Raw genomic sequence first — 27,204 nt, 5'->3', positions numbered from 1 at the left:
TCATAATATACATCTCAGCTGCTGCAGAACATCATAATATACACCTCAGCTGCTGCAGAACATCATAATATACACCTCAGCTGCAGCAGAACATCATAATATACATCTCAGCTGCAGCAGAACATCATAATATACACCTCAGCTGCTGCAGAACATCATAATATACACCTCAGCTGCTGCAGAACATCATAATATACACCTCAGCTGCTGCAGAACATCATAATATACACCTCAGCTGCAGCAGAACATCATAATATACACCTCAGCTGCTGCAGAACATCATAATATACACCTCAGCTGATGCAGAACATCATCATACACATCTCAGCTGCTGCAGAACATCATAATATACACCTCAGCTGCAGCAGAACATCATAATATACATCTCAGCTGCTGCAGAACATCATGATATACACCTCAGCTGCTGCAGAACATCATAATATACATCTCAGCTGCTGCAGAACATCATAATATACACCTCAGCTGCTGCAGAACATCATAATATACACCTCAGCTGCTGCAGAACATCATAATATACACCTCAGCTGCTGCAGAACATCATAATATACACCTCAGCTGATGCAGAACATCATCATACACATCTCAGCTGCTGCAGAACATCATAATATACACCTCAGCTGCAGCAGAACATCATAATATACATCTCAGCTGCTGCAGAACATCATAATATACACCTCAGCTGCTGCAGAACATCATAATATACATCTCAGCTGCTGCAGAACATCATAATATACACCTCAGCTGCAGCAGAACATCATAATATACATCTCAGCTGCAGCAGAACATCATAATATACATCTCAGCTGCAGCAGAACATCATAATATACATCTCAGCTGCAGCAGAACATCATAATATACACCTCAGCTGCTGCAGAACATCATAATATACATCTCAGCTGCTGCAGAACATCATAATATACACCTCAGCTGCTGCAGAACATCATAATATACACCTCAGCTGCTGCAGAACATCATAATATACATCTCAGCTGCTGCAGAACATCATAATATACATCTCAGCTGCAGCAGAACATCATAATATACATCTCAGCTGCAGCAGAACATCATAATATACATCTCAGCTGCAGCAGAACATCATAATATACACCTCAGCTGCTGCAGAACATCATAATATACACCTCAGCTGCTGCAGAACATCATAATATACACCTCAGCTGCTGCAGAACATCATAATATACACCTCAGCTGCTGCAGAACATCATAATATACACCTCAGCTGCTGCAGAACATCATAATATACACATCAGCTGCTGCAGAACATCATAATATACACCTCAGCTGCTGCAGAACATCATAATATACATCTCAGCTGCTGCAGAACATCATAATATACACCTCAGCTGCTGCAGAACATCATAATATACACCTCAGCTGCTGCAGAACATCATAATATACACCTCAGCTGCTGCAGAACATCATAATATACACCTCAGCTGCTGCAGAACATACAACTTCAAAATGTCTGTTATTTATAAATTTGTAAATATTTCTATCATTTAAAAATTCTGCGAACATTCATGTCATTTACAATGGTTTTTATAATTGACATGATATAAAATGATTGTACGTAGAATTTACCATTCTGCAAATATTTTTAGTATTTTTAATTTTGCTAATATTTAGGTAATTTACAACTCTGCTATATATTTATGTCATTAGCAATTTTGTAGCTCTTTGTATTGGCAGCGGAGAGTGAGAGTTTGGAGTCCGGGCAGTCAGTAGATGTTTCCTCTGCACCATGCCCGCTGTACTGGGAGGAGGGTCTGCCTGTCACACGGCCTGCTATAGGTGTACACAGGCCATCCCCAGGCCCCTGACCACTCCTCTGCTCTTTCGCTCTGGGCTATTTTGGTCTGTCAGTGCGATCACTGACAGAGGAGGATACAGTATCCAGCTGGGGACTTGTTGCTCTCTTTAGATTGTAAGTGAAGCGGAGCTGGATCATGAATTCTCTCCTGCAAAACATTCAGGTCTTCTGCTGATCTCCAAACCAGAGGATGCCGCCTAAATTTCCCATATTGAGAGGATAATTTATTGCAGAAAATCTGGTGTTTTATTTTATTTTAATTATTACTTTTTTTTATTGTATTTTGTATTAATTTATATTTTTATTTTATTTTTGTTTTACTACGATAGAATTTTTTAAAATTTATTTTTTTAACCAAAATGTCCGATTGCGCTCCTTCTAATGGATTGGAGAAGGATCCAGAAATTGAACTGTTTGTAAAGGTAAGTCCTATTGACTTATCCTTATCCATGGGTCGTATCATTGTCATGGATGGGTCTTGGCTGACCCACTGGGAAAAAGTACAAGAATTTCTGTCAGTCCCTTATATTTTGGGACTAAGCACTTTTTATTTTTTCTGTTGTGTACGGGTTTGACATCCTTTTGTTTGCGTGGAGTTTGCATTGTGGAGTTCTGTTTGTCTCTCGGCTCATTAAGATTTTAATTGCTAGTTAGACATAAGTAGTCCTGGCCGAGGCAATGAAGATGGGGGTCAACTTTTGTTTTTATCAAGGTGTTCTGCATATAAGTTTTGTATGTTTCTATATAACTTGTTATTGAAAATGTTGTTTTATTATTTGCTAATACACTTGTTGAATATTTTTGATTCAACTTATTTGGTCCCTGAAGAGGTCATTTCTTTTAGCAACATAATAATAATAACAATAATTATAATAATAATAATAATATTAATAATAATCTAATAAAAAAATATAGAAGTGATGATGATAACAATAATAATGATAACAATATGTATCTAATAAAATAATATAGTAATAATAATATAATAAAATAATATTGTGATAATGTAATAAAATAAAATAATAGAATAATAATAATGAGAATAATAATAATAATAATAATAATAATAATAATTAATAAAATAATGAGAATGATAAAACATAATTGACTATTATATTATCAATAATAACAACAATAATACAATTATAGTAATAATACTACTTTAAATAAAATATAAAAAATAATAATAATTAATAAAATAATATTATAGAATAATTATAGTAATTATTCTTAATACAATAAAATTACTTTAATCAGTCATCAATAGAACCTGATAGATGCTGGATTATCATCAATATACTAAACTCACAAATAAAATCTACTATAACTTTACTTTACAATCAGGGGAATGTCCTACTCTGTTCTCGAATTAGTTTTCACCTTCTGGCCTTGTGAATTTCAAGTACAAAGTACCGGATTATCAGATTTTCTAGATTATCGGATGCCGGATTAAAGGAATTTCACTATAGTAACAATAATATTACACATCACGGTACATCCCATACTGATTTGCTACAGATGGTTTCTCTTTTTGATATAATATACCTCTTCCCTATATAAATATCATGAGTACGATCACAGGACCCTCTATTTTTTGTACCAGTCAGTGCTGGACAGTATGTGGTTTCTACAAAAATATCAAATCCGTTCATTTTGTAAGTTTAGTCGGTGTTCAGGTTTTAATAATACATTTTTAAGAAGTAATTCTAATATTATACAGGCTGATGTGGAGATAGGAAATAATAGGGATCAGTATCCGGTGCACACAGCACTGAAACCAATTGTGAATGTTAACCCTTTAGCCGTCGGTGACAACCACGTGGTCAGGATCGTCATGTGTCCCTATAGTCCCTGGGAATGACAAAACACCTTGTACGTGATGTGTAAGGTCAGGTTACGACTTTGCGTCCCCAGCCAAACACAGATCATGTATCTAGAATCCCATCACGTGACTGTCGCCACTTCTCCGTTCTTGAGTCACTACTGCTGGAATCACTATACTTGCAATTTTTTCGGTCACCTTTTCACCTTCGCTGGTGTGAAATTTAGAAGCTGCACTATAGTTGCTACAAAATACGACTGCTTTGCGTCCCCGTGTCACACGTAAGGTCGGGCCATATATAGGGGCTTATAATCATAGGGGTAACTTGAAACTCCTCCAAAGCCAAATCTATAACAGGGCCCCCATATATGATGCATTATTTATAGTACTGGTCGGCTCATATGTGGTATAGGGATCTTTTAAATGTCTGTTAGGTGCAAACCCCAGTCCTAGGACCAGCACTTATCTCCAGGTGAGGGGTCAAGCGACCCCCCGCTCCGCATCCAGGCGGAGAATTAATAGAGTAATGGCTTGGCTCTCTCTATTCATTTTTATGGGAGATACGGAAACATTTATGGGATATCCCGTGGACAGCCATAAATGTTTAAGTTGGGAATACCCCTTTAAAACAAACACAAGAGGCGCTTCATATGTAATCATCTGGTAACATTTGGATGATCCCCTATAGGTGTGTACTTGTATCTCACCTAAAACAAATGGGCTCCTTAAAGATCAGTAGACGGAAGCTGCGGGTGTGGATCAGTCCTCAATCGCTTTGACGCCTCTTTTGCTTTAGAATTCTGGAGGGTGAAACTAAGGGCATGGCCACACGTGGCGGATTTCCTCCGCAACTGTCCGCATCAATGCCGGACAGAATCTTCGTTGCAGATTCTGCGGCGGATCTGCCCAAAATGTGCAGAAAATTGATGCGGACTAGCTGCTGCGGACTGCGGGAAAAGTGCTTCCCTTCTCCCTATCAGTGCAGGATAGAGAGAAGGGACAGCACTTTCCCTAGTGAAAGTAAACGAATTTCATACTTACCGGCCGTTGTCTTGGTGACGCGTCCCTCTTTCGGCATCCAGCCCGACCTCCCTGGATGACGCGGCAGTCCATGTGACCGCTGCAGCCTGTGCTTGGCCTGTGATTGGCTGCAGCCGTCACTTAGACTGAAACGTCATCCTGGGAGGCCGGACTGGAGACAGAAGCAGGGAGTTCTCGGTAAGTATGAACTTATATTTTTTTACAGGTTGCTGTATATTGGGATCGGTAGTCACTGTCCAGGGTGCAGAAACAGTTACTGCCGATCGCTTAACTCTTTCAGCACCCTGGACAGTGACTATTTACTGACGTCTCCTAGCAACGCTCCCGTAATTACGGGAGCCCCATTGACTTCCACAGTCTGGCTGTAGACCTAGAAATACATAGGTCCAGCCAGAATGAAGAAATGTCAAGTTAAAAAAGCAAGACGCATCCGCAGCACACATAACATGTGCATGACAGCTGCGGACTTCATTGCGGAAATTAGAATCTCCATTGAAGTCAATGGAGAAATTCCGCCATGAGTCCGCCACTGCTCCGCAACAGACAGAGCATGCTGCGGACACCAAATTCCGCTCCGCAGCCTATGCTCCGCAGCGGAATTTTACGCATCGTCTAAACGAACACTGCTAAATTAAAGTGGAAGTCAATGGACAAACGGCTCCGCTGCGGATTAACGCTGCGGAGTGTCCGCAGCGGAATTTAAGTGAAATTCCGCCACGTGTGAACCCAGCCTTAGATCCCCGTTTCATCAGACTATGTCCAAGGAGAGTACCGAGAGAAAGCTTGTCAGCGAAAACATTATTCATTTAGAACCGAACCTACATCCTTTACTTGTACCTGATGAACGAACTGGTCCGAAACACGTTTCAAACACAATAACGTTTTTACCGACAGAACCAGAAGAACAATCTTACTTCGACCTTCTGGAGTCTTGGATTGCTACTATGTTATGAACACATTAAATATATACTTAAAGGGTTTTGTCATCTTATAAACTGATGGCATAATGCTAGAAAATGCAATCACTTTATGATCGTTAGGACCCTCACCGATCCTGATAATTAAAGGGGTATTTGGGTTATTAAAATTGATGATAGGCCATCAATATTAGAATGGTGGGGATCCGACTGTCAGCACCCATGTCAATCAGCTGTTTGAAGGGGCCATGGCGCTCATGCGAGCACCGCATCCTCTTTATTGTTTACATGGTTCTCCTCTCTGCTCGTACTTGCATGCACCGTTACATTTGTAGAGGCCGTGCAAGGTATTGCACCGCTGTCCCATTTACTGCCCTGTCCCCTTCAAACAGCTGATCAGTAGCGGGTGGTTGGAATGCCATGGTCCAGGAAAAACGGCGAAGGGGACGCAGTGCTAAATCCGCTCGTTGGCCACTTCATTCTTAGGATTGGTGAAGGCCCCAGCGATCAGACCCAGATCCTAAGGTGATGGCATACCCAAGCGATATACCATCACTTTATAAGCGTGTTATACACCTTTAAACAATAAGTTTAGTCTCCCCTGTGCATAGATTCGACAAGGTAAGCCAAAATTGTCCATGTTTTTGGAGCCATAGGGGGGTGAAGGGATTTTGACCGGGCAGCATTATAGAGAGGGAAAAAGGGAAAAATACTCCAGGACCCTCACCATCTTTGGGTCTCAACCCCCGTCCTATTATCTTAGTATTGTATAGTACTGATCTTTGGCAGTAATTGGGAGTATTATTAGGGCACTGTATTGAATTTGTATTTTTGTTTTGTCACACTTTAGCTCTGTTGTTTGGGCATCGTGGTGGAATTATTGGGCATTGTATGGTTGTATTATTTGTACTGTTTACAAGAACACGTCAAATAGTCATTTGGATGGGACTCTCCGCAGAACGATCCCAGTGATCAATTTGTGGAAGGAATCCCATCTCAATCTGAAGAGCAAAGTAATGGAGAGATGATATAATCCCATTTTCCTTGCCCCTCTCACATTAGGTTCTGGAGTACAGAAAAATACTGTAATAACACGTCAGCCAATATTTTATCCGGATTTTCCAGGCCATTATTCCTTTCCTTGTTTTGAGTAATACACAATAATTTGCTGAGAATGGGAAAAAAATTCTGCTTTGGGTCTAAAGGTACAGCGGATGTTTAATTGTTTTCATCTTTATATATTCATATGGATAATATTCAGGGGCATTTAAAGGGAACCTTACACTTTCCTCTATAGGATGTTCTATCAAAGCTGAATTAGTAAGTATATATTTGCCCCTTGAAGTGCCTTATTTGGAGGTGGGGGTCAGGTGTATTTCCCATGTGATCCCTCTGAGCTGTACTGAATGACTGAGAGGACTCACATCGGGGTACAACATTCTGCAGTGATCATATTCGGCCACTAGAGGCGTAACTTCAATCTCCTGTGCACAATGTGTAACAGGGTCTCCCACCTACCATGTGCCATTTATAGTTCTAGGGACAGAAGAGTCTTTGGAATCCATGTAGGCACCAGGCCCGGGTGTGGCTGCAACTTTCGCACCCCCTATAGTTATGCCCCTGTCTGTCACTGGCCCTTCAGCTGCCAAAGGCCCTGCCAAGCAATGGGCTGTAGAAATGATTCAGGCACTTCTTGTATCCTCTCCACACAGACTAACAATGTCCTGTCATTTTTCCAGATAAAGCTCGTGTCTCGTATTCCTGCACCTTGTATCTGAACCAAAAACAGGAAATATTTCTATATTATATGCATGTTCAGGTGTCGGCTCCGGACAGATGGGAAAATGTGCCCAGAAGTGACCATATTTGCAGCCAAATGTTTGTATTTGTATGTAGCAAGGAGAGAAATGTTATATTCCCCTACTGGAGAGCTTAGTCCACTGGCATTGCTATAGGGGGTGCAGAGGGGTCAGGTGCAACTGGACCCCTACTCCTGGGTGGCCCCAAGTCTTCTATAATAAATATGATAATGGATAAAGTTGTGGAGGCCGAGTCAGGGGCGGCAAAGGTGTGGGGATTTGTGGCAATTGCCCCACAGAGGAAGGGCGCAGAGTAAATGGCAGGCGACATAGGGGTTAAAATCCAAACACAACTTTACAATGGGCACAGATAGCAATGCTTACAGATAACCGTAAAATAGACTTGATGGTGACACTCATTTAGAAGCACTAAAATTCATGGTTTTAATGTAACATGATGTCGGACACCGTGATGGGACCTTGTGCTAGCTTGCGGAGTGGGGGATGGTCATCTAGCTGCGGTCAGTCGTACACTGCACTGTCACTCAACTCTCAGCACAGTCCTTTTACCTTTCACTTCTCTCCTCTAGGCCTTCACTATCCAGTAGGCGCCTCCTTGTGTTCCCTCTGTTACAACGAGCCACCTCTGTTTGGCAGCTTTCGCCCTGTCTGGCAATTTCTGCCCTTGGTTCCCGCCAATTAGACCCACTCCTAACTAAGGACCCGCAGCTCTTGTAATCCCTCATTTTACCCGCGTCCTACCTCGGACCCACCTGTCCGGGTCAACTGCGTCACACAAACTCTTATGTTGGTGCCAACACACTTTACTGTGTGCCCTAAGCTTCTTCACTTAGGGAACGTTGCGTCACTCAGGCGAAGTGTTCGTGTGTACACACAGGGCTTAGTGGCCGCTATCATGGTGTCCAATTTAAAGCAACATAAGATAATACACCCAATGGCATCTTAGCCTGACGATAAAAGCATGCAATATAACATCACAAAAAACATGTTAAAGCACCAAAATATAATTAGGGCTAGTTCACACAGAGTTTTTTGGCGCTGTTCTTAATGCGGAAACCGCAAAGGATACCGCGTCAAAAAATATCAGAAATCGACTTTTTTAGTGGGAAAAAAGCAACATGCTCTTTCTTCCCGCGATTCTGTCTCTGTCCTCCCATTGAAATCAATATGACGCAGAGAAGTGTTTTTCGTGTCGTTTTTTGACCGCGGCGCTCAACGGCAAAGGCAAAAAAACTTAGTGAAAAATGCAACAAAAAAAGCGGCAAAAGTGCAGGCAGGGCAAAAAACTGTGTGAACATACCCTTACAGTGGAGTATCCATAACTCTGTCCACCTCTTACAAACCCCCGCTCCAAATGAACCGCGTTGTTAACAATAAAGGGGTGGGGAACATGCCTTTTACATTGCATATACAGATCGATGTAGCCATCTTTATCTTGACTCTTAATGCATTAAATACACAGTGTCAGGAAACTTTAACTTGACTTTTTCAATGACCTTTCAATGGCTTTTCTTGTGTGATATCACGCTGCAGCAAGATATCAGAGTCAAGATAAAGATGACTACATCTGTACACCCTGGGGGGCATCGCATGGCATAACAAGTGTGCCCTGGGGTGCTGTTCAGTTGCCATGGCAGCCTGAGGCCTGTTGAAGACCTCCAGGTCTGCCATCAGAGTCCTATTATTAAGCCTTGCCAGAAACAAGGCTTAATAGTAGATCACAGATATAGGCAATACACTGCAACACATTTAGTTGGTGTGTATTGCCTGGGCGATACACCAATCCCATGGTCAAGTTCCCAAAGTGAACTAAAAAATTAAACATGTTTAATAACAATTTTGAAACATATTAAAACATTTAAATAACTAAAAGTTAAAATAACCAGCACTTTTCACAAAAAAATGATGTAAGCAAAAAAAAGCAAAGAGAATTGGTATTGCCGAGCCTGTAAAAGTCCAAACTGTTAAATTATACTATTAATACACCTGCTGGGTGAACGCCATGGGGAAAAAAAAAAAAATCACAATGCTGTCATTGCTGTATTTTGGTTACCTCACTTCCCCAAAATAATGAATACAAAGTGATCAAAAGGTGCATGTACCCCAAAATTGTTTATATAAAACTTCAGCTTTCTCCGCAAAAAACAGGCGTAGACACCGCTCAATGGACAGAAAGATAAAAAAGTTATGTCTTAGAATTTAGTGGCGCTAAAAGCTGTTTGTTTTTTTTTTTTAGAGTTTTTGCTATGTAATAGAAGTAAAAGATAAGAAAAAACATAATAATTTGGTATCGCCATAATCGTATTGACCCGCAGAATAAATGTAACATTTCGTTTTTGAAATCTGTAAAAACGAAACCCAAAAAACAAAGGAGGAATCGCTGTTTAGTAAATTGTATGGTACAATAAATGGTGCCGTTAAAAACTACAACTCGTCCTGCAAATAACAAGCCCCCATATTGTTATAAAAAAAACTTGGAATGCGGAGAGGAAAAAACAAAAAATTGACTGTAAAGGAGTAAATGAGAATTCCGTCGACATATGTGGACGACTCTCCCCTCCTTCTCCTCCCATTAAAAACACAATACATGACCCTCAGGTCCCAGTGCTTGAACCCCATTCTATTAGACATCCTTTGGGATATGCCATAAATGTCTAATGTCGGAATACCCCTTTAAGCCACAGAGCCGGTCTGACTTTCAATATGAGGCAGGCGCTGCAGACACAACCCTGCTACACCTCCTGCACAAACATGAATCATTACTGAGCTGATGTTAGACTAGAGAACAATGCACCAGAATCCGCCCTGTAACTTTCTATTGCACGGTAGACGTGTAAGGTTTGGGTTACACCCTGCGGACTAGTAGCATGGGCAGAGCAGTCTGTGGCCAGGGAGATAGGGAAATACAATGACAACTCCAGTCTATCAGTCCACGTTGATCAGCCGCATTTGGAGCGGAGTGTGTAAACAGGGCGACAATCCTGGGTATGTGATGCCAATTGGATGCAAGCCTGGGCAGAACTGGGCAGTGCTGGGGACAGGAGGAACTCCATAGACATAGGAAAGGTTTGCAAAATAGAGGATAATCATTATTTTTTTTTTTGCTGCTTTACATTTATCAGGAATTAATGAGATTTTATCAATAGACTTGAAACAATTTTTTGGCTTAAAAAAGTTGAAAATCATGCCACATGACATTTTGCGCAAAAATGCACGGTTTTTCTTCTTGCCACTCGCCAGCTTTGAAAAGTGCTGAGGGAAAGTAGGCATTGTTAATCAGGAGTGGGCGTAGTCGCCATCTTCTCAACAAATGGATTAATACTAAAGCCAAAAAATGGCGCAAATTTTGGTGCAAATTTACGCCTCATCATAGCAGACGTAGATTTCGTTTTCTAACTTTAGGAAAGTCCATAATGCGCCAAAGTTGGCGTGCACCTTTTAATACATTTGGTGACATTTTTTCGAACGCATATGATACGCCAGTCTTAATAAATCTCCCCCTTTGTGTTTAATTTCCTCCAGTGTTTAAGATCTCTACCTTCAGAAATAGAATAGGAACATTACTTTTTACATCCAGAGGCTGAAAATCTGTGCAGACCAAATACTTTTCACAGCTGGGGGTTTGCTACAAATGTATCCAGTCGACAATATTACCTATACTGATACATTATAATAAAGAGGAGAGGAGAGAGAATTGGGCTGCTGGTGTATACAGCTCATATACCTCGACTGGATACAATTGTAACCACCTGTGAGAAATATTAGGTCTGTACAGGTTTTCACGCACTGGAAGTTAGAATGTTTTCATTCAATGACAGCTAGCAGAGATTGTGAATGCAGTGTGAAATAAAAAAATTGTATATGTAATATATTACAAAGATGTATACGTTTTCAGTGTGTGATTAGAGGGTTTGTCTTATTAAGAAAAGCCTATTTCTGATGTTTATCGAGGTGGATCCACCATTTCGGACGACAAAGTAGACAGCAGCAATAAAGAGTGTCTCTTGCATTGGAGGACCCAATGTGTCTATGAATTACACAGACAGTCTATTCATTTCAATGAGAACTGTGTAATGCTTAATATCCCCTGCGGTGGCGCTGCAGGAAAATTGAACACTTAGGGTATGTGCACACAACCTCTTTGAGGATGTACGCCTCAAATTACGCCTGAAAAGACGGCTCCAATACGTCGGCAAACATCTGCCCGTCCGTAAAAGACGCCGCGAAAAACGCGACTACATGCAAAAACTTCTGAAAATTCTGGAGCTCTTTTCTCCTGATATCAGCTCCGTAATTTCAGACATATTTGGCGTTGTCGTGTGCACATACCCTTACTGCTGGGTCAATCAAGCAAAAGTCGGAGCCACGAAAAGTTTTGGGTTTTGTCTGTGTGCCACTTAATAGGATAAAAGAAAGTATTTGTTGTTACTCATACCCAAAGCAAATCGGTGCTTGGTGAGATTTGTCCTGCTCATCTAATGCTTTGTTCCCTTCTTTCAACCCAAAAAGTATAAAAATATCACAACATCAAAAATCCCCTCATTCAGATGATGAAGAGAAACCTTGCAATTTAGTTTCGGGTTGAGACAATATAGGATGCCATGACATAGGGAAGTCAGAGAGGTGCGAGAGGCAGCTGAGAAAACGGTAGTGAGATAAAGCATTTTACTATAATAGATATACAGTACGTTCAGAGCAGTCATGGAGGCTGAGACAGAGTTTAAGGATTTATCCATTTCTTAGTTATATCTGATTTGGAAGAAGCTGGATCACAACCACACGTCATTCCCCGACTCAAGCTAGCCCTACCCTTTTCCCGATTAATGTGAACCTATGCATAGGCTTCCTCATAGACACTGCCAAGGCAGATACAGACAGCAGGGGGGCCCCGTGCTGGAACGGTATTTAGGGCCCCCTTGCTATTGAATAGATCAGCAAAGTACACCGCCTCATGCTTCTTTTACACCGGCCATAACAACGAGCACGATCAACAAGTCAGCTCGTTGATCGGCGCTCGTTTTCTCCTTTCACAGGAAGCTCTGTATGGAGACGAGCGCTTGTTACTACGATCCCCACGCATTACCATCATGTCGGCAGCATATCTCCCTCTTTAAACAGCGAGATGTGCGGCCGACAACGATAATATTTCTTCCAGCATAAACGAGCAGATCAGCTGATGAATGAGCATTTGCTCGCTCGTCGGCTGTTCGTTGCCCTGTTTACACACGGCAATGATCGGGAACGAGCGTTCATATCAACGCTCGTTCGCCTGATCATTGGCCTGTGTGAAAGGACCTTTAGTCTCTCTTACAATTGTGATCCTTGAAATTCAATAGCTGTCCCTTACATACAATCCAATAGACAGTAGAAAGCTGTTTTTAGGGTGACAATGACCACCATTTACCCATTGGACCCCTATGGCATGTCCATCCCAGGACACCACTACATTACCAATTGCCTAAGAGTAACTGGCATGAGGGTCACTCCACCAGTCAACCATACATGAGGCGTAGAGAGAGGGGCACCATAAATCATTATTAGGAAGGGGCTACTTTTTAATTCCCTAATAGGGCCCGCTCTCCTTTTATTGATGCCCTAGAGTACATGAATACTAGTCAACAGTGGCGGATTAAGTAGACCATGGGCCCTGGGCTGTTACCCAAACTTGGGCCCCCCTTCCTCACCGTAACTATTTTTAACACTACCTTTTTGGGCAAGCATTAACAGTGTTACGATTCCCCTTGTCACAGCGCGGTGTCCCTACATACTGACAGGATCACACTGTGCAGGGACACAACCTTCTGACAAGGGGAATTGTCTATCAGTCCTGGACCGCAGAAAGACTTTTTGTGAAATACAAGGATTTCCTATAATAAACATGTCAGGAGAGGTGACAGATTCTCTATAAATCTAGTGACTCACAGGTGACGACGTCTCAGATTCTAGTAGTTTTTTTCCTCTTTTCTTCTCCATCCGGTCCAGCGCTCATGACGACTTCTCCCGGCCATGACTCATTTCTGCAGAATTTGCCACTTAGACGTCTCCTCACTTTTCCAACATTTCCACACCTATAAACGAAAATAAAGTTATCATGGTGCCACATAGTGTACCCCTAAATATAATAGCACCAAACACTGCGCGCCTGAATATAATACCACACACTGTAAAACACCATACACACAGCCCCCTGTACATAGTGCCACACACAGCCCCTGTAGATATTACACACCCCCATAGATATCGCCATACACAGCCCCCTCTATATATCACACATCCCCCTCGTAGAGAGCGTTACACACAGCCCCCTATAGATAGTGCCATACAGCCCCCCTGTAGAGAGCGCCACACAGCCCTCCCCCTCTTGTAAATAGCACCAAAAAGCCCCCCCTATAAAGAGCGCCACACACATACCACGGTGGATAGCACTACACAGCCCCCCCTTGCCTCACAGCGCTCCCCCTTGTATATAGTGCCTCACAGCGCTCCCCCTTGTATATAGTGCCTCACAGCGCTCCCCCTTGTATAAAGTGCCTCACAGCGCTCCCCCTTGTATATAGTGCCTCACAGCGCTCCCCCTTGTATATAGTGCCTCACAGCGCTCCCCCTTGTATATAGTGCCTCACAGCGCTCACCCTTGTATATAGTGCCTCACAGCGCTCCCCCTTGTATATAGTGCCTCACAGCGCTCCCCCTTGTATATAGTGTCACACAGCGCTCCCCCTTGTATATAGTGCCACACAGAGCTCCCCCTTGTATATAGTGCCACACAGCGCTCCCCCTTGTATATAGTGCCACAAGGTTATGTACACATTTAAAAACTTTATATTATAATTATATATATATATATAGTATGTCTGTGTATCAGTGTGATTGATTGATTTTATTAAAAAATATTTTTACTTTTTGAGATACGGCTGCTTTGTATCCTGTATCCGTCAGGTCAGCAGGACTGACAGGATCAGTGACACGCAGGATCCACCTCAAATCTATCACATCTAAGATTATAATTTAGCGCAGGGCCCGTTTCACTGATCCCGTCAGTCCTGCTGACCTGACGGATACAGGATACAAAGCAGCTGTATCTCAAAAAGTGAAAATATTTTTTAATAAAACGTAATTACAAAGTTGCACCAAACACACATTTTTATTAAAAAAAAATAAAACCGACGTTATTTTTGCGACGTTTTTTCCGTAGACAATGCAGGTTTCGTTTTTTATCGTTTTTATGCACACATTTTTTGCCATTTTAGAATTTTTATTCATAAAGTTTGAAAATAATAGTAAAAAAAGAAGCTTTTTTACGTTTCAGCTATTTTTTTTTGGTAATAACATTGTTTTACCCTAAAATAGACCTTTTATCTGTGATCGTCATTGTCTACCGTAAATTTTAATATATTACATGTCTATATTAGGGTAATTGGGTCAGCGCTAGCGTTACAACAATGATTGGCGGGGGGGGGAACGTTTTTTTTGGGGTGGGTATTTTATGTGTATTTATTATTATTTTTTTTTTTTGCACTTTACTATTTTTTATTACTATGTTCTGATCCTCAAAGGTCAAAAAAGACCTTTGGGGAACCTTATATCTACTTTCTCTTTGTTTTACACCATGTTTTTCCACTGTAACTGGAGCTGCACAGCAGCCCCAGTTACAGGTGAAATCAGCCCTCTCATAGTGACGATTGTCACTAATAGGGCTGTGCTGGGTCTAGTAAGACCCAGCAACAGTCTGCCACTAACGGCACCCGGCGATCATGTGACCTGTCACATGATCACCGGGAGGAATAGAGACAGCGCCGCTGCTGCTGTCTCTATTCCTGTACACAGCGTTCATTGAACGCTGTGTAAGAAGACATCGGAGAAGAAAGAAGCAGCGAAAGCTGCTTCTGTCTTCTCCTCAGGGTCCCCGGCAGTCACTGACAGCCGGAGACCCGACATTCAGCTGCCCGATCGCGCGGGCAGCAAGTTAAAACCCGAGCCGTAGAAAGTCTATGGCTCGGGTTTTAAGCACCCGTCCCTGACCGCTGGCCGTAAAAATACAGCCAGCGGTCGGGAACCAGTTGGGCAGGAGGATAATCCTGTACTGACCTCAGCGCCGGTGACCGCCCGCCGGCTCTTCTCTTGCTGCTTTGGAGTAACAGAACAGCCGTCCGTCGCTGTTCTGTTACTCAATGGCGGCGGCCCGCACTGTCAGGGAGGCGTGTCCTACCCCTGGATCCCGGCGAATTCCCTGCTCCTCCCCATCTTCGGCCGTTAGCAGCGCTAGCGCGCTGAATAGATTTACGAGATAATGTGCGCCCGAAACGCCCATATGATAATCCGCCACTGCTAGTCAAGGTTATTACAAAGGACAATTTTCATCCGATCTGATCCACATCCTGATTAGGACATTGGTTGTGACTTGGCTACATGCACTATTTTGTCCCAGATAGGGGCGGATTTTCCATTAGGCACAACAAGCTTGTGTCTATAGGGGGGCCAGTTCAAAACGTTCATGTGGTTGTATTACACTTGACCAGCTCTGGTAAGAGTTTGGGTATCCATATACTATACTATCTTTTTACATTAGTGTCTATAGACTGCTAAGATCCAGTACATGTCCCAGATACTATCCTAAGGGCTTATTCAGACAAGCGTGTAATTCGTCCATGCAACGGCCGTTAAAACAATGGCCGTCACACGGACACATGTATTTCAATGTGGCCGTTCACACGGCAGTTGTTCAAATGGAGCGTATGAAGAGTCCGTGGAAAAATAGGATATGTCCTATTTTCCTGCTTTTTCACGCATCCCTCCATAGACTCTAGTCTATGGGGATCTGTGAAAACGGGTGCACCTAAGATGTGGAAAAACAGTTTTTCACGTCCGAAGTTGCCCACGCTCGTGTGATTGTAGCCTTAAACTGTTGTATAGAGAAAATGAGAATCAAATGGGTTGCATTTTAATATGCCCAATGGTTTGTTCCAACAGTCACTGCTAATTATGTAGCTGGAGCAGGCTACCAAGAGCGTCTCTCTGGAGGACCTGGCATGTCCATTCATTACTTGGACAGCCTATTGATTTAAATGGGAACGGTGTAATGCCTTATTTCCCCTGTGGTGGCACTGCTGGGGATTTGAACACTTACTAACTGGATCCTCACAGATTACAGTTCAGGGGTTTCAGCAGCGAGTCAACTTGCTATCCACATTTCAGGGGACCCTTCTAACCTACCCCTTTAATATGGATTCAAAAAAGACTACTCTTGGTGTTGCAGATGACAGCTAGAATTGAAAATGACTATATTCTGACACCCAAACCACTAGCTACCTAGCATGAATATTTTTCATTTAAGATATATATACGTACAGCTGTATACTTGCTCTATGCAAATATACAAGAAGAGTTCATGGCTGATCTGCAGCGAGTGCTGTAATCTAGTAGAAGCAGACAAGTATAATAACGTGGGACGCAGCTCATAAATCTACATAGTGACACAGGCCCAGCCTCTCTTATCAGCCAATACCTTCTGGTGGTGTCTTATCAGGGACAAGGCTTCCTCCCTAGTAACTCCATCTGTGACAACAACAACATCACAAAGCAAAGTCCCACACTGATGAGGGGGAAAAAGCACAGGAGTCAGCACTCTGGGCACTAAAGGGTTAAGAACGCTCGACTGGTCTTCAGTTATTCTATTTCATCTTGTAGGAGCCACTGCTCACATATGCCATTATTTGCTTTTTACACCTTATGTTTCCTTTGAGTATGAATGGCATAAAAATAAATCTCCACCCTCAAACAACTCCACCCAAGGCACAGTGCGAGTGTCGCGGGAAATGGTGACAACCGTTGGGAGCATCATGGTGGGGCACGTTGTTCCGTCGTCAATTTCCTTCCCACTCACAAGATGGTAACACAGTGGAAGAAAGTCTAATTATTTTTTTTTTTTTTAATAAACGGGCACTTTAAGGGGTTGTCCACAGCCGCCAAAACGCCACCTGATCAGCTGTTAGGAGAAGCTGCAGGCGGCAACTTATCTTAATGGGCGACTATGTGATTCATAGTCTAACCGAGTCCTCCAGAACGGGGCTGATATTTGTAGTGGATCCCCGTTCTGGCTAATTGAGGGGGGTCCCGAGCAATGTACCCCTTCTATGACGTCCATATGCCCTGTAAGGACATATTGAAAGCAGGTGCCCTGATGGGACATGTATAATACTTAGTACGGAATTTCTCTTTATGGTCTATGTGGAGGGTGGGGGTGGCTATAATGAGACTTGCCCAAATCACAAGTCAGACTTAGGATCGGAAGTCTCTTTGTGTCTTCTAGCTTCAATACCTTTAAAGTTAAGGGGGGGGGGGGTGGTCAGGTCCAACCACCACAGTAATGAAGGGTTTTATAATAAAAATACTGCTTATAGCACATGACCTAGAGGGGGGAGGCTCCAACTGATCATACATTTGTAGCAAGTCTGATTGATGTATCTTAAAAGTTATTTGTGATAAAACCTCTTTAAAGGGTATGTAGCATTTTTCATTGGTTTGCAAAGGAGTTGTATGCATAAAACGATAGAAGATTTTTATGGAGATTATTCGCCATGCTGCGTCATTTTTTATTTCAGATACATTAGGGCAATAAAAAAAAAAGTTGGTTGAAAAAGTGGACATACCCTTTAAGTGTTTCTATATCATAGGAGTTGTAGATGACAGGGATAGGAAACAGACAAGTGAGCCCTAATCTACCCGCCACTCAGTCCCTGCCTACTTGCAACGACCCGCCCTAGGCGACGGGGTACAACTGGGCGACAGTCCCTACACTCAGTAAGTGCACGACAGACAACCAGGCAAGGAAACACAGAACAAAGGGAAGCGGGGCAGTTGCCCATGGCAACACCGTGAGCAACAAGAGTAGTAAACGAGCCGAGTCAAACCAGGAGAGTACGAGGTGCCAAACGCAGAGCAGGAGAGTAGTGAACAAGCCAAGTAAAACCAGGAGTGTACGAGGTACCAAACGCAGAGCAGGAGAGTAGTCAGTAAGCCAGGGTCAATATGAAGCAGGGTCAAATAGTTCCAGAAGCTGCAGCAGGGCCAGGAAACCAACAGAAGAATCACAAGCAAAGGAGGAACAGGAAAGGCAGGTATAAATAGACAGAGGGCGGGAGCTAGCTCCGTCTGGCCAGGCTGTGATAGGCTCTCCCACTCCTAAGCCTGCCATCCTGAGTGGTGGAAGATGGAGTCAGTCTCATAGACATAGAAGCAGGTGCAGACTGATTACCTATGGGCGTGGATACAGAAGCTGTGCCTGGCAGATCCTTAACAGACCCAATTGCAGAGACATTTGGTGGGTCTAACAGTATTGTCATATATTGGATTGGTGTTTGTGATGTGCAGTCAACAGTTTATCAATAGGAGTCAAACAGGGGAACTCCTTTAATGTAATGTCTTGGCTTAACTTTATTCTAAGAGCAGGGCCTTTATTTCAGCCGACTGACCGGATGCCGGAGGATAGGTGTAGCAGTAGTCAAGGAGATCCTATGATGCACCCCCCCCCACCTTCCGGCCTTAATGGCACCTAGGCACCTGCCTACTCTGCATAACCCTCCCCCTGCCCTGTGATTAGTGCAGGGCAGAAAGAGGCATCTCACACCAGCAGCAATATTCAGTATTAACCCGTATTTAGTCCCCCAGCTGCTAGGAAACAACATGTATTAACACCTACGATAAGTCGTAGGTGGTGTTAAAATATCCGGGTGGTATAGTAATGGTGGAAAATTAATAACACCAAAGAGAATGCGCTCCAGCGTATAAAGGGTTAAGCACCAAAGTCATGACTTAAACACCAATCCGAACGTCCAGTGTTAAAGAGGCTCTGTCACCAGATTATAAGTGCCCTATCTCCTACATAATCTGATCGGCGCTGTAGTGTAGATCACAGCAGTGGTTTTTATTTTGAAAAACTATAAATTTTGAGCAAGTTATGAACAATTTTAGATTTATGCTAATGAGTTTCTTAATAGATAACTGGGCGTGTTTTTACTTTTTTACCAACTGGGCATTGTATGATGCTGACCAATCAGTGACCAATCAGCGTCATACACTTCTCTCCATTTATTTTTAGCAGTAATCGCAACACAGCGTGATCTCGTGAGATCACGTTTGCTGTCATTCACACAGAAACCTTACCGAAGTGTCGGGAGTATGAATAGTCATAGTGTTCTGGCTGGAGGTGATGTCTATTCACTCCCAAGACACTTTGGTAAAGTTAATATGGGAGTATGTGACTGCACAGCGTGATCTCGCGAGATCACGCTGTCTTGCGAGTACTGCTAAAAATGAATGGAGAGAAGTGTATGACGCTGATTGGTCACTGATTGGTCAGCGTCATACACTTCTCTTTACAACGCCCAGTTGGTAAAAAAGTAAAACCACGCCCAGTTGTCTATTAAGAAACTCATTAGCATAAATCTAAAATTACTCTTAACTTACTAAAAAATGATTGTTTTTCTAAATAAAGACCACTGCTGTTATCTACATTACAGCGCCGATCACATTATGTAGGAGATAGGGCACTTATAATGTGGTGACAGAACCTCTTTAAATGACCAAACATTTCTAATAAAATGTTTTTTATTCAGATATGATTTTAAAAGATACACACAACAATAGCCTAAAAAAGTAAAGAGAGTCCACACAGCTACATTTTTCAGTTTTTACCTCTCTGCCTTTCAGCAGCCATGACTTTTTTATTTTTTCATTGACATGGCCGTATGTGCACTTGTTTTATGCAGGAGAAATTGTATTACTTTTTTTCATAGTTTGGAGGTAGAAAGAAATTATTTTTACGGCGCGAATATATAAAAAAAAAAAAAGCGATTCTCTGCATAGTTTTTCTTGTTTATTTTTTATCCCGTTCACGTTTCACGCTAAATAACCCATTAGATTAGTTCTTTAGGTAATTACGGTAGTTTAGATACCTCATATATGTAGGTTTTTTTGTTTTTATTTAGGTAGGGGCAATAAAATATATGAAAAATAATGACTTTTTTTTATATTTTTAATCCCATTAAGGGATAACATTATTTATAACTTTATTTTTTTTACTTAAAATGTATTAGCATACTCTTGTATGCTAATACATTATAATCTGTCATTATGACACAGGCTGCTGTTAGGGCAGCACATAGTGTGCCCAAACAGCAGGCAAACTGAACAGACAGCCCTGGGGTCATTTGTAGGTCGCCAGGGCTGACTGCAGAGGGATTCCCAGGTGTTTGATCACGTAACCGAGTTTCCGATGACGACATCAAAACGGGGAGTTCCCTTTGATCATGCCACACGTGGTCACATGCCACATGTGGTCACGGACCACAGCGATCAAAGAGTTAAACGGCTGTGGTCCGAATGTTTTCCGACCCCAGCTGTTTTTGTAAAAGCCCAACTGGGCGTTTTTTTTTTTAACTTTAACCAAGTGGGCATTGTAAAGAAAAGTGTATGACGCTGACCAATCAGCGTCATATACTTCTCTTCATTCCGGTCCAGCTTTAGTCACAGCACAGCGTAACCTCACGAAGTCATGCTGTGCCATCACTTCATCCCGTGGGTCCTTCACCGGAGCGATGGGAGAATGACCAGACATCACCTCCAGCCGCCTTCAGACGGATCAGTCAATTACCATAGTCTGAAAATTCCTATATTACCGTAGCATAGATTTTAGATGATTTTCTTTGTAATGTTTTGGGATGATCAGATCAGGTGTATAAAATAAGAGCATTTTAATGACATCATCTCTTGGAGATAATTGGTGGAGTGATGCCCGTGTCCCCGGCAAAGTTGGCATCATCATTATATATGGGCGCTGGTTTTACAAACATCCTGAAGCTGATCAGGGCCACAGACTTGTTCTTCTTAATATAATATAATGATGGTCAGGCCTGTGGATGATACTTTCAGGGAGTTGTGTGAAAATCAAATGCAGCAACAATAGGATTGTTTTTCTGGTTAGATTTAATAAAGGAAATGAGCAAAGCAAAAATCATTTGCAGAATACAGTCACGATAATCGGAGGAAGTGAAGAGAGGCGTATCAGCCTGGGAGGAGGGTAATATATCAGACGTTACTAAAACAGCAGATACCATGCATTGCCCCTGAACTGTGCAATAATACAGATTTGTCCACACTTACATTTGTTTGAATTTGGTTAAGGACTCCAATTACTAATGGAGCCAATTCAATACAATATCGCGACATGCTAGCAAAACCCTTGAGAGGGTACAATTCACATCACAACCACTGGGTGGCCACACATAGACACATACTGTATAGTATAGACATCTCGTGACAGAGTATTTCAAAATCATGATTATTTTCAAAGATGGTCATCTCGTGCCACACATCTCAGGATATGTTGAGAAAGATGGAAAGTAAGGAAGGACTCATCTGTATATCAATCTATTGCACTGCGATATGAAAAGAGCAATAGAGGCAGGGCATGTGACTACTGCAGCCCTAGAGGGTGCCCTGGCACCGAAAGGCTTCCCCAGGTTGCGTTGACACTGTCATAGCATCTATTTTCATCTGCCACTCACTGCATACAGGTGTATACAGCTCCCTTTGAGTTCAATGCATGCTGTGTAAGTCCCTATGCTTCCTCGACCCCTGTAAGTGTGACATGGGGGAAGGGGGACATTTGGGTTAATTGAAGTAACGCCAGAATTTTAGAGTGATGTCCAGCTTAAAGGGGTTGTCCCATCTGGACAGGGAAACTTTGTAAATGAGGACCTATCAAATGGAATCCCTTGGCAATCAAATGTTATTGACATAAGAATCATGAGGGCTACACATTTCTCCTGCAGTGGCCACTACAGGAGAAATGTGGTATGACATGGTGCCCATTTAAATGATTAGGCTACTGTGTAATACATGGTGGTCGCGCTAAGCTCTTTTGAGGTGAAGAACTTTTTTGCAACATCTTTTTCACTCAGGTTATATATATGTCCTAATAATTGGACATCCCCAGGGTTGAAATAATTGGACAGCCCCTTTAAATCTGGTGAAATATAGTCGAGAATTTATGAAGCATCACTTATCAATCAGTTTTTTGTAAGAAACACTTTTTTAGATGTTTGTCCTTTAAATGTTACAGATTTTATTACAGAACATAAATATGTAGTTGAGCTCGGTTTATTGCAGTTGACTACATGGTGTGAAGTTCCACATATTGCCGTCATGACTTTATTGCATCATTATACAGGAGTGCCATGGGAGCAGCAGAAATACCGCGCTTACTCTCAAGCAGCCGTGACCTGGTGGCATACATCCCCAGCCGGGGTCCAGAGCTGACGCTGCTTTAAGGGACTATTTTTAAGCTTGTCAGATGATACATGTGACATTTTGGTGTCACTAACACGGCTTTAAGCACCTTAAATGTTCCCTGAGGAGTAGGACGTGCGGTTACAATGTGTCATCACATAACTCTGTCACTAGATACTGCTCTACAAATAGAAAATGGAAGGACAGGTAGGGACAGCTGCTGTGGCCACCAGAAATAACATTATTGTATTGCTCTATGTGACCTGTATTATCGACCGCACTCGAATTATATTGGGGCAGGTCATCTACTATATGCTCACTGCGTTACGGGGGGATAATGTATGCCCCAACTGTAAATGATAACCCTAGTTATAGAAGTCACTAAGGATTTGGCTTGGCCTGTTATTAGAGGATTCTTCTAATAGACACATGAAGTGATGATGTCATCAGTCACTATGTCATCAGTAATCACTCATTTTAACTAATGACATCATCAATCACTAATCATAAACCAGCACTCACTAATTATATGTCCTGATGTCAGAACAACTTAAGTGATATAATTGATAAACACTATTTACAATTGATGACATCAGTAATCAAGATTTAGAAGTGATGACATCCGAACTCACCAATTATAAGTGATGATATTGCTAAACAGAAAAGTCATGATGTCGGTTAGTACTAATTATAAGAGGTGAAATTAGTTATCTGCTCATTATTATAGAAGGTAGAAAAATCGAGGCACTCACCGTTTGAGGCAATAAAACGTCTTCATTAATCAAGATCTTGGTCTGTATGTTGTGGAATGAACCTACGTCCGTTTCACGCTACACAAGCTTCTTTTTTATTTGCTCATTATACCTGATGACATCACAGCTCACTAAGTGATGACATCATAGCTCATTATTCATAAACGATGGCTTCAGAACCTGGTTTTCCTTTAGAAGTCTATACTTGATATATTGAGTACCTATACAATATGTAGACCCTTGGCATTCGCCGAAAAATTATGCGTCCACACAAATCACAAAACGAAACTCAATACCTATGAAAGATTGCAAGGACAAATAGTATATCCAAAGAATAAACAACACGTAGCACAAGTAATGTACCTATGACCGTATAAAACAAATTTTATTTATAATGCACATAACAGCAAATTGGCCATCACAAGATAAAAACAATATTTCACACGTTAAAAAGGAAAGTGTGGAGAAACAACGTGAATAATCCATATAAGATGCTAGCACAATGTAAGCATCATATGATGTGTATTATAACCAAAAGACACAGCATGGATCTGAAATGGCTCAGAAAAAGTAAGGTGCGGCCATCAGCAAGCATGTATTCAAATATGAGCCAGATCCTAGGGCGTATACCCATAAAGCATCCAAAGCATAAATATATAACCTAAAGAAAGGGACGCCAAAAGACTGAATATGTAGAAAAATAAGAAAACACTTTATTTGAGAATAACACATGAATATACAATGATTAAAAAAGAATCCATAAACCAACAGGTAAAAAAGACATACAAGCCATGCAATTTTGGTGTAATAAATGCAGTCTGAATAGACAAAAAATACTAAAAACCAAATGGCTTAACCTGGCACTAAATATGTCGGCAAGCCGTATATAAGTTATAATGAGTACAAGAAAATAGAAATATATATCCTATACAATGGTCAAGGTAAGAGTACTCAAAGTACGTGATAACAGCGCCGCAAGACCATGGGCAATGCTAAAGTATAAAATATAAAGGATAGTCACAATGAATAATGACAATACACATACCCATTGAGAGCCCAGGTTAAGAGTTCACAGCGAGATGTCTGCCCCAACGCGCGTTTCGGCGCAACTGCCTTCGTCTGGGGGTAGCATTGAACAATGTATGTTCCACTTCTTATAGAGAAATGCTGACCAATCAGAAGGTATCCTTATCAGAGATCCCAGATGTAACAACGTAATAATAATATAATGCCACATAATTACCGATCGCTTCCTCGAGGTGAAAGCAAAATGGCCGCGCCTACCGGAAGCGCCGATCACGAGGGGCCGGAGCCGGACACACGTCACCGCGTCAATAGACGCGGTCACGTGGGTCCGGAGTCCGGCGCGTCACGAGCGGCGAAACGGAGGCCGACCACCTGAACACCAATCAGAGGGAGCGATGCAGCGAGAGAGTGAGTAACCCTGGATACACAATGTTTGTAAACAGCAACCGTGATCCCTAGTAAGGTTTAAAGCGCCAATGAAGGAAGTTAAATGTGACCCTACTGCAAAAAGACATATGTACATAAGACATTATTGTAAAGGATGTATCACAAAAGTAACATAAGTGCAACAATCATAAGTGAGAACTTGAATAGACGAGAGAAATAAGAGGAGGAATGAATGAATGAATGAGTGCAGTGTACATGAAGGTGCAAATTTATATGTAATTAATAATGGAAGTGACAATGACAAGGTGAAAAAGATGAATGAATGAAAGTGAAAAAAGTGAAGGAACAAAAAAGTGATGTGAGGAACACTTGAATCATAATTGGACCATAAATCCATAATGTAAAAAGAAAACATTGTGTTGTTTGAAAAAGTGCATAATGATGTGCAATAGGTACATGATAAATAATGTGTTTATTCATATACAGATGTCATTATAAAAATCTTTTTACATGGGTAAACAGTAATAAAACACTTATTGTTATGTTTGGCAAAAGAATGACATGAATATTCACAGAGATAAATTTGCATGCTGATTGGTCAGTACATATCATAAGGAGACAAAATCAGTAATAATGTACAGCGACATCCCAAGAAGTGGAGAACAAAAGATCCAGATATAATGAGAAAAATAACTCATATCGAAAGTCTAATCTGTAAAAAACAAATACAAAATGTTAAGATCACAAAGACACACAAGATCCTTTATGTACAACAATAATAGAATCCAACACCACTAAAAATTGCTGACAGTCAGAGAAATGATGAAAACCCTGCGGTCTCATTGAGACCTGCGGGGTGCATAGTTTGGAGCCTCCAAATCCACTTGCATTCAAGCTGTAGTAGACGTTTTTTAAGATCACCGCCACGCATACCAAGGTTGATATGATCAATGCCCCTAATCTTTAGCATCTTAGAATTACAGGCATGATGTAATCGGAAATGTCTAGGGATTGTCTTAAGCTGTTCAATAATATCTGCGGTTTTTGCATTTTCAATATCCCTGACGTGCTCCCTAACCCTCAAACGCAACTCGCGGGTAGTCATACCTACATATATCTTGGGGCATGGACAAAGGGCATAATATATGACCCCCTTGGTGCCACAAGATATGGGCCAACAAATCTTGAAGTTGTGACTGCCACTAGAATCCACAAAACTATCCGAACGCTCTACATTTGGGCAGCTAATGCAGTCACCACACGGTTTGCAACCCCATTTTGGCCCCTTGGTGCCAAAAACCTTACCAGGTTTAATAGGTGAAAGGTAACTACGTACCATGGTATCGCGCAGATTGGGAGCTCTGCGCGGCGCCATGGCAGGGTAATGAGGTAGCACCTTCAGCAGAACAGGGTCGGTCAACAGTATGGGCCAAAATTTGTTCAGGACGCTGCGCATATCTGTCCACCGTGAGTTGTAGGTGGTAACAAATCTCACCTTCGATTGTATGCCAGTTTTTGGGGTAACTTGAAGTAGTTGTTGACGATTGACTTTTGACGCTCGATGCCGGGCCATGCGTATACTACGTTGACTGTAACCCCTTTGAGTAAACCTGTCTCCTAATTCCTCAAAGCGATACTTGAGATCTTCCTCGGTAGAACAGATCTTCTTGGTACGCAAAAATTGACCCACTGGAATCGCATCAATGGTGTGTCGAGGGTGTAGAGAGGTGGCATGCAATAGTGAATTAGTAGAGGTATCCTTCCGATGAAGATCTGTCTGTAAGAGACCATTACCATCTTTTTTAATTAGGATATCCAAAAAGTCAATGCTAGAGTGACTCCATTTGCATGTAAGTTTAATGTTAAGCGAGTTGCAGTTCAAAAAATCAATGAATGAGAGGAGATCATCAGAAGTACCCTGCCAGATCATGAATATGTCATCAATGAACCGTGCCCAAAAGGGGACACGGCTCACTGATGGCCCATGATCCGACAGGAAAAGGTCCCTTTCCCACAGCCCCAGGAACAAATTGGCATATGAGGGTGCACAAGCTGCCCCCATAGCCGTCCCCTGGAGCTGTAGGAAAAACGAACCATTAAAAGTGAAAAAATTATGTTTGAGTGTAAAATCTAAGAGTGATAGAATAAGTTGAGAAATCTCACTCTCAATGTCACTCATCTGCAGAAAACTTTTCACTGCATGCAAGCCATCACTGTGCTGAATGCTGGTATAAAGGGACTCAACATCGCATGTGACCAGTAGGTGGTCTGGATCCAGATGAATCCCCTCAATCTTTAACAG

General features: G+C 41.9%; 1 protein-coding gene across 3 annotated transcripts in view; it reads left to right on the top strand.

Moving 5' to 3' along the window:
• CLIC5 (chloride intracellular channel 5) overlaps positions 1–27,204 on the top strand; it is a 161,415-nt gene that overhangs the window by 52,920 nt on the left and 81,291 nt on the right. Inside the window, exon 1 of one of the 3 annotated variants that reach the window (XM_075863833.1) lies at positions 1,909–1,963. The exons of 1 other annotated variant lie outside the window; for it this stretch is intronic. Coding sequence is in view for 1 of the 2 variants with exons in the window: in XM_075863832.1 (XP_075719947.1) it covers positions 2,209–2,271 (63 nt within the window). In the remaining variant the exon portion in view is untranslated. One more of the 3 variants, XM_075863832.1, reaches the window with a different exon arrangement.

Source organism: Rhinoderma darwinii, chromosome 4 (genome assembly GCF_050947455.1).
Source record: "Rhinoderma darwinii isolate aRhiDar2 chromosome 4, aRhiDar2.hap1, whole genome shotgun sequence".
NCBI lineage: Eukaryota > Metazoa > Chordata > Amphibia > Anura > Rhinodermatidae > Rhinoderma > Rhinoderma darwinii.
The sequence above is the reverse complement of the archived record's forward strand: the minus strand, read 5'-3'. Positions and strand labels throughout refer to the sequence as shown.